The sequence below is a fragment of the Muntiacus reevesi genome, chromosome X (assembly GCF_963930625.1).
Source record: "Muntiacus reevesi chromosome X, mMunRee1.1, whole genome shotgun sequence".
Taxonomy (NCBI): domain Eukaryota; kingdom Metazoa; phylum Chordata; class Mammalia; order Artiodactyla; family Cervidae; genus Muntiacus; species Muntiacus reevesi.
In genome coordinates this window covers 7509335-7518381 of record NC_089271.1, presented here as the reverse complement: position 1 = coordinate 7518381, position 9047 = coordinate 7509335, and the positions used below count along the sequence as shown (strand labels likewise).

General features: G+C 40.5%; 1 protein-coding gene across 1 annotated transcript; it reads left to right on the top strand.

Annotated features, from left to right (window-relative positions):
* The first annotated feature begins 619 nt into the window (after positions 1 to 619).
* On the top strand, positions 620 to 3131 carry LOC136154229 (probable ATP-dependent RNA helicase DDX53). Its single transcript, XM_065916503.1, has 3 exons — positions 620 to 899; positions 1105 to 1127; positions 1743 to 3131. Exons 1-3 carry the CDS (start codon positions 650 to 652, stop codon positions 3129 to 3131), a joined length of 1662 nt encoding a protein of 553 aa, XP_065772575.1. The 5' UTR covers positions 620 to 649.
* Positions 3132 to 9047: the final 5916 nt, after the last annotated feature.

Genomic DNA, 9047 nt, shown 5'->3' with positions numbered 1-9047 from the left:
CACTTTTTTCCCTCCTATGGAAATAATTGGATCACAAGAAAAGACTTGGGTAAGTTCAAGGCGTGCTTCCTGTCTGCTCCCACACTGAGCCAAAACCAGCATGAGTCCAGAGACTGAGGCATCTGTGACACTGAAGCTGGGCAAACACTCTCAGGGCCCTTTAAGTGTACGTAGGTCAGCCCCTGAGAGTGACTGTTGCTTTAAATTTTGCCTCACAGTCACCTGCTTGCCTCACAGTCACCTGCTTACCTCACAGTAGGCCCAGTCCTGTGATTGGTCAGCCTTTCCAAAGCCCCGCCCCAACTGACACTATATCAAAGACAAACTTCCTAGGTAACTGCAGTATAGCTTCAGACCAGCTGCCTGTCAGTTGGTCTCCAGCCGGCGGAGATGAGAAAGGAGCCAGATGACTCTTTTTCCAGCCCAAGTTAGACGAGAGGCCAGCACTTACTTTACCATTGCCCACAAATGGCGTCGGCGCCAGAGAAGAAGCGGGTGGAACCTACTTTGAGAGATCTGAGAGATCCCCCAGGTCAGTCGGGATGGCAGGGGTGGCAGAGGAAGGGGCTGGAGCCACACCTCTGGCCGCGCAGAATCTAAGGCGCCCAGTTACCGAGAACCACCGCTCTGCTTTCTCATTAAGAGCAGCATGATTGGTGCGGTGATTGGGCGTGGGGGATCAAAAATAAAGGATATCCAGGATTCTACCAGTACAAAAATACAGATCATAAAAGGTGGTCCTGAAGCTGAGGTAAAAATTTTTGGCAGGAAAGACATGAAGGCCAAGGCCAAAGTGGCTATAGAAACTCTTGTTAAGAAACGAGAGAGAAGCTACAGTTCAGAATGCAGTGTTGATAGTGCTGCCTCTCAACCTTTTGCCGGGAGAGGCTGGAGCAGAAGTACCACCACCAGAGCCACTCAGCCCAAAGATGACACCACCAAAGCAGCCCAGCCCAGAGACGACAATGTCACCAGAAGGGCCCAGCCAGGAGACCACATGGCCAGAGAGGCCCAGGCCGAAGACGACGACACCACCAGAGGGGGCCCAGCCCAGAGAAACTGCTGCCAGAGCTTCCCAGCCCAGAGACGAGGATGCCGCCAGAGACCACGCAGCCGGAGAGGCCCAGGCCAAAGACAATGACACCACCAAAGAGGCCCAGCCCAGAAACTACGCGGCCATAGTGGCCAAGCCCAGAAACTATGCGGCCATACTGGCCCAGCCCAGAGACTCTGCGGCCATACTGGCCCAGCCCAGAGACAACGCTGCCAAAAGGGCCCAGCCTGGAGACCATGAGGCCAGAGACCCCCAAGTCAAAGACAATGATGCTGCCAGAGCAGCCCAGTCCAGAGATGATGATGCTGCCATAGCAACCCAGTCCAGAGATGATGATGCTGCCATAGCAACCCAGTCCAGAGATGATGATGCTGCCGGAGCAGCCCAGTCCAGAGACCCCACAGCCAGAGAGACCCAGGCCAAAGATGACACTGCCAGAGAGGCCCAGCCTAGAGATGATGATGCCACCAGAGGGACTGAGCCCAGAGACCACGGGGCCAGAGAGGCTCAGGCCAAAGACAACACCAGAGTGGCCCAGCCTAGAGACTATGTGGCCACAGTGGCCCAGCCTAGAGACTATGCAGCCATAGTGGCCCAGCCCAGAGATTTTGCAGCCATAGTGGCCCAGCCCAGAGATCACGAGCCCAGAGTCACCCAGCCAAGTGATGTCACTGCTAGAGCAGCTCAGCCACGGATAGATTGGGATAAAGTAAAAGCTGGAGAGATAGAATGGAATAAAAGAAAATGGGCAGATTTACCACCAATTATGAAAAACTTATACATAGAATCCAAAGCAACACACTCATTATCTCAAGCCCAAGTGGACATTGGGAGAAAGGAAAATTGCAACATAAGGTGTGATGACTTGACAGAGGGTGACAAACGTCCCATACCCAAGCCCACATGTACATTCGAAGATGCTTTCCAACAATATCCTGAGATTATGGAAAGCATTAGGAGAGCTGGTTTTCAAAAGCCAACACCAATTCAGTCTCAGGCATGGCCAATTATTCTACAAGGAATAGATCTTATAGGGATTGCACAAACTGGAACAGGCAAAACGCTATCCTATTTAATGCCTGGCTTTATCCATCTTCATTTTCAACCAGTGTCTAGAAAACAACAGAATGGACCTGGCATGCTAGTCCTTACACCCACCAGAGAATTAGCTTTGCAAGTAGAAGCTGAATGCTCTAAGTACTTATATAAAGGTCTTAAAAGTGTTTGTATATATGGTGGTGGAAACAGAAAAGGACAAATACAAGATGTTACCAAAGGTGTAGACATCATTATTGCAACTCCTGGAAGACTAAATGATCTACGAATGAATAATTTTGTCAACCTAAGAAGCATAACCTACTTGGTCTTGGATGAGGCAGATAAAATGCTGGACCTGGGGTTTGAACACCAAATAATGAAGATCTTACTAGATGTGCGCCCAGACAGACAGACTGTTATGACAACTGCATCTTGGCCAGATGCCACCCATAGACTGGCCCAGTCTTATTTGAAACAGTCTATGATTGTTTATGTTGGCACTCTGGATCTAGTTGCTGTAAATACTGTGAAGCAAAACATAATTGTCACCACTGAAGAAGAAAAACGATCTCTGATCCAAGAATTCCTACAGAGCCTGTCACCCAAAGACAAAGTCATCGTGTTTGTCGGCAGAAAACTTGTGGCTGATGACTTATCAAGTGATTTAAGTATTCAAGGAATACCTGTCCAGTCCCTGCATGGTGACAGGGAACAGTGTGATCGAGACCAAGCATTAGAGGACTTCAGAAGTGGAAGAGTGAAAATACTGATCGCTACCGATTTAGCATTCAGAGGTCTTGATGTCAGTGATGTCACACATGTATATAATTACAATTTTCCACGCAATATTGAAGAATACGTACACAGAGTTGGACGTACTGGAAGAGCAGGGAAAACAGGTGAATCAATCACCCTTGTGACCCAAGATGATTGGAAAATTGCCGATGAGTTGATTAAAATTCTCCAAAGAGCCAATCAGACTGTGCCACCCAACCTCCGATCAATGGCTGATCGGTTTAAGAAGCGTAAGCAAAATTAGGAGATAGGAAAAAGATCAAAGAAATCTCAAGAAAAATGCACCGAGTTTTATTAACATCCACACCTTGAAAAATTTCACCTACTAGAATATCTAAGAACAAGTTTTCTTAACATCTGCTCCTTGAAAAATTTCTCCTACTAGAATATCTAAGACTGAGTTTTATTAACATCTGCACCTTGAAAAACTGTACCTACAAGAATATCCAAGACTGAGTTTAATTGATGTTTCCACCTTGACAAGTTGAACCTAAGAGAAGATCCAAGATTGAATTTTATTGATGTCTCCCACACTGAAAAGTTGCACCTACAAGAAGATACAAGGTCAAGTTTTATTGATGTCTACAACTTGAAAAATTGTTGCACCTACCAGAAGATCCAAGATATGTTCAAGTTATGCAGTACTCAAGTTACCTAAGGAAGTATTGGGAACATACTGTCAGTTATTGGACATTTAGCTAATTCTTAACCATACCACTAGGCTTTCAATGTATGTTCCTTAATAAAATCAAAAGTGCTTTGAAAATGAGAGAGTGTTGTGTGTTTGTTAAAGTCTGCTTTCTTTTATAGCCTGCTATGTCCAGCTGTATCTTCTCTAAAAGACTTGGTAGACAATAACAGTGGTGCTTTTCTTGCTTTAAAATAGTTGTACTGAATTGGAAACTAGTTTTCATCAAGCTTAACCCAGTCAAAATATTTTATTTGCCCCCAGTGGTTGGTGACAGAATTCCTAAAACTATCTCCACTATCATTCCCTACTTAAAAAAAAAATTCATTAGAAAATAAATGCTCAATCTTTTAGAAGATTCCATAATATTTTTTTCAGACAGATGTGATTCATAGAGTAGGGTGTCTGACTGAGTGACTGGGAACCAGATCTTCATATCAACTCTCACTAACCACTTATTAAAAATTCTGGGAAGATCACTTGTCTTCTGTAGGCCTCACTATCTTCATTAATAAACAGAAATGTTCACGTTATGTGATTTGGGGGTCTCCTTCACCACTAAATTCTTTGGTATTATAGCTAAATTGTGTACCCCAGCGTTACATTAACACTTCATTTTCTAATCTAGAGGAAAAGCCACACCCTTGTGTAACAAATTGAACAATGAAACCCATTTTAATGACTAGAAATAGTGCATTCTGCACTTCTATTGATCTTTGAAATATGATTCACAAATTGTCTTTACTTTCTTTTCATCTTATTTTTCAATTTGTCTTGAAAAGGTCAAAATCACATATATACATCAGAAGGAAAATTTATGTGAAAGAAAATCTGTACTTGGAAAAAAATTAAGAAAACCAAATGACGTTCTCAGCATGGGGACCAAGTTTGGTAAAATTCCTAAATTTATAACTTTCTTACATTCCATTTAGAAGCAATATGCATCTTGTCCAGCTTCCCAGGTGGCACTAGTGGTAAAGAACCTGCTAATGCCAGAGAGGCAAGAGACGCGAATTCAATCCCTGGGTCAGGAAGATTCCCCTGGAGGAGGGCATGGCAACTCACTCCAGCATTGTTGCCTGGAGAATCCCAAGGATACAGGAGCCTGGTGGGCTACAGTTCATAGGGTCGCAATGAGTTGGACACAACTGAAGCAATGCAGCACACACACACGTATGCGTCTTCTCACATTGCAAGAAGATATCCTTACAAATGTTGCTAAATTTCATAATCCAGTGTTTAAGAGAACATTATCATTAATAAAGCCTTACCATTTCTGGGAAATTAAAAATAATAATCCAGCAATCTTTTCCCCAGCATGCCTCAGCTGTAACCACAACAAAAATCCAGAAATTAAGTGAAATAAAGAGGTAAACATTCTAGGTATAGTTGTTTAAAGTTCAGGTTCTGACTTTAAAGACTTGTTATAAAAGTATTGATATCTCCTGATAAAATTAACAGCAATAGTTAACAGTTATTGAGTGTTTGGTATATACCAGGTCCTTTCTTTTGTAACCAATAATCTCTTTATTGAAAGTTCACTTAGATGGTAATTTTTTTTTAAATATATTATTTTATTAGTTGGAGGCCAATCACTTCACAACATTTCAGTGGGTTTTGTCATACATTGACATGAATCAGCCATAGAGTTACACGTATTCCCCATCCCGATCCCCCCCTCACCTCCCTCTCCACCCGACTCCTCTGGGTCCTCCCAGTGCACCAGGCCCGAGCACTTGACTCACACACCCCACCTGGGCTGGTGGTCTGTTTCACCATAGATAATATACATGCTGTTCTTTCAAAACATCCCACCCTCACCTTCTCCCACAGAGTTCAAAAGTCTGTTCTGTACTTCTGTGTCTCTTTTTCTGTTTTGCATATAGGGTTATCGCTACCATCTATCTAAATTCCATATATATGTGTTAGTATGCTGTAATGTTCTTTATCTTTCTGGCTTACTTCACTCTGTATAATGGGCTCCAGTTTCATCCATCTCATTAGAACTGATGCAAATGAATTCTTTTTAATGGCTGAGTAATATTCCATGGTGTATATGTACCACAGCTTCCTTATCCATTCATCTGCTGATGGGCATCTAGGTTGCTTCCATGTCCTGGCTATTATAAACAGTGCTGCGATGAACATTGGGGTGCACGTGTCTCTTTCAGATCTGGATTCCTCAGTGTGTATGCCCAGAAGTGGTATTGCTGGGTCATATGGCAGTTCTATTTCCAGTTTTTTAAGAAATCTCCACACTGTTTTCCATAGTGGCTGTACTTGTTTGCATTCCCACCAACAGTGTAAGAGGGTTCCCTTTTCTCCACACCCTCTCCAGCATTTACTGCTTGTAGACTTTTGGATAGCAGCCATCCTGACTGGCGTGTAATGGTATCTCATTGTGGTTTTGATTTGCATTTCTCTGATAATGAGTGATGTTGAGCATCTTTTCATGTGTTTGTTAGCCATCTGTATGTCTTCTTTGGAGAAATGTCTGTTTAGTTCTTTGGCCCATTTTTTGATTGGGTCGTTTAATTTTCTGGAATTGAGCTTCAGGAGTTGCTTGTATATTCTTGAGATTAATCCTTTGTCTGTTTCCTCATTTGCTATTATTTTCTCCCAATCTGAGGGCTGTCTTTTCACCTTACTTATAGTTTCCTTTGTTGTGCAAAAGCTTTTAATTTTCATTAAGTCCCATTTGTTTATTTTTGCTTTTATTTCCAATATTCTGGGAGGTGGGTCATAGAAGATCTTGCTGTGATTTATGTCGGAGAGTGTTTTGCCTATGTTCTCCTCTAGGAGTTTTATAGTTTCTGATCTTACATTTAGATCTTTAATCCATTTTGAGGTTATTTTTGTGTATGGTGTTAGGAAGTGTTCTAGTTTCATTCTTTTACAAGTGGTTGACCAGTTTTCCCAGCACCACTTGTTAAAGAGATTTTCTTTTTTCCATTGTATATCCTTACCTCCTTTGTCAAAGATAAGCTGTCCATAGGTTCGTGGATTTATCTCTGGGCTTTCTATTCTATTCCATTGATCTATATTTCTGTCTTTGTGCCAGTACCATACTGTCTTGATGACTGAGGCTTTGTAGTAGAGTCTGAAGTCAGGCAGGTTGATTCCTCCAGTTCCATTCTTCTTTCTCAAGATTACTTTGGCTATTCGAGGTTTTTTTGTATTTCCATACAAATTGTGAAATTATTTTTTCTAGTTCTGTGAAAAATACCGTTGGTAGCTTGATAGGGATTGCATTGAATCTATAGATTGCTTTGGGGAGACTAGCCATTTTGACAATATTGATTCTTCCAATCCATGAACACGGTATGTTTCTCCAACTGTTTGTGTCCTCTTTGATTTCTTTCATCAGTGTTTTATAGTTTTCTATGTATAGGTCTTTTGTTTCTTTAGGTAGATATACTCCTAAGTATTTTATTCTTTTTGTTGCAATGGTGAATGGTATTGTTTCCTTAATTTCTCTTTCTGTTTTTTCATTGTTAGTGTATAGGAATGCAAGGGATTTCTGTGTGTTAATTTTATATCCTGCAACTTTACTATATTCATTAATTAGCTCTAGTAATTTTCTGTAAGAGTCTTTAGGGTTTTCTATGTAGAGGATCATGTCATCTGCAAACAGCGAGGGTTTCACTTCTTCTTTTCCTATCTGGATTCCTTTTATGTCTTTTTCTGCTCTGATTGCTGTGGCCAAAACTTCCAACACTATGTTGAATAGTAGTGGTGAGAGTGGGCATCCTTGTCTTGTTCCTGATTTCAGAGGAAATGCTTTCAATTTTTCACCATTGAGGGTGATGCTTGCTGTGGGTTTGTCATATATAGCTTTTATTATGTTGAGGTATGTTCCTTCTATTCCCGCTTTCTGGAGAGTTTTAATCATAAATGAGTGTTGAATTTTGTCAAAGGCTTTCTCTGCATCTATTGATAATCATATGGTTTTTATCTTTCAATTTGTTAATGTGGTGTATTACGTTGATTGATTTGCAGATATTAAAGAATCCTTGCATTCCTGGGATAAAGCCCACTTGGTCATGGTGTATGATTTTTTTAATATGTTGTTGGATTCTGTTTGCTAGAATTTTGTTAAGGATTTTTGCATCTATGTTCATCAGTGATATTGGCCTGTAGTTTTCTTTTTTTGTGGCATCTTTGTCTGGTTTTGGAATTAGGGTGATGGTGGCCTCATAGAATGAGTTTGGAAGTTTACCTTCTTCTGCAATTTTCTGGAAGAGTTTGAATAAGATAGGTGTTAGCTCTTCTCTAAATTTTTGGTAGAATTCAGCTGTGAAGCCATCTGGTCCTGGGCTTTTGTTTGCTGGAAGATTTCTGATTACAGTTTTGATTTCCTTGCTTATGATGGCTCTGTTAAGATCTTCTATTTCTTCCTGGTTCAGTTTTGGAAAGTTATACTTTTCTAAGAATTTGTCCATTTCATCCAAGTTGTCCATTTTATTGGCATAGAGCTGCTGGTAGTAGTCTCTTATGATCCTTTGTATTTCAGTGTTGTCTGTTGAGATCTCACCCTTTTCATTTCTTATTTTGTTAATTTGGTTCTTCTCTCTTTGTTTCTTAATGAGTCTTGCTAATGGTTTGTCAATTTTGTTTATTTTTTCAAAAAACCAGCTTTTAGCTTTGTTGATTTTTGCTATGGTCTCTTTAGTTTCTTTTGCATTTATTTCTGCCCTAATTTTTAAGATTTCTTTCCTTCTGCTAACCCTGGGGTTCTTCATTTCTTCCTTCTCTAATTGCTTTAGGTGTAGAGTTAGGTTATTTACTTGGCTTTATTCTTGTTTCTTGATGTGCGCCTGTAATGCTATGAACCTTCCCCTTAGCACTGCTTTTACAGTGTCCCATAGGTTTTGGGTTGTTGTGTTTTCATTTTCATTCATTTCTATACATACTTTGATTTCTTTTTTGATTTCTTCTATGATTTGTTGGTTATTCAGAAGCGTGTTATTTATCCTCCATATGTTTGAATTTTTAACAATTTTTTTTCCTGTAATTGAGATCTAATCTTACTGCACTGTGGTCAGAAAAGATGACTGGAATGATTTCAATTTTTTTGAATTTTCCAAGACCAGATTTATGGCCCAGGATGTGATCTATTCTGGAGAAGGTTCCGTGTGCACTTGAGAAAAAGGTGAAGTTGATTGTTTTGGGGTGAAATGTCCTATAGATATCAATTAGGTCTAGCTGGTCCATTGTATCATTTAAGGTTTGTGTTTCCTTGTTGATTTTCTGTTTAGTTGATCTATCCATAGTTGTGAGTGGGGTATTAAAGTCTCCCACTATTATTGTGTTACTATTAATTTCCTCTTTCATACTCGTTAGTGTTTGCCGTACATATTGCGGTGCTCCTATGTTGGGTGCATATATATTTATAATTGTTACATCTTCTTCTTGGATTGATCCTTTGATCATTATGTAGTGTCCTTCTTTGTCTCTTTTCACATCCTTTAT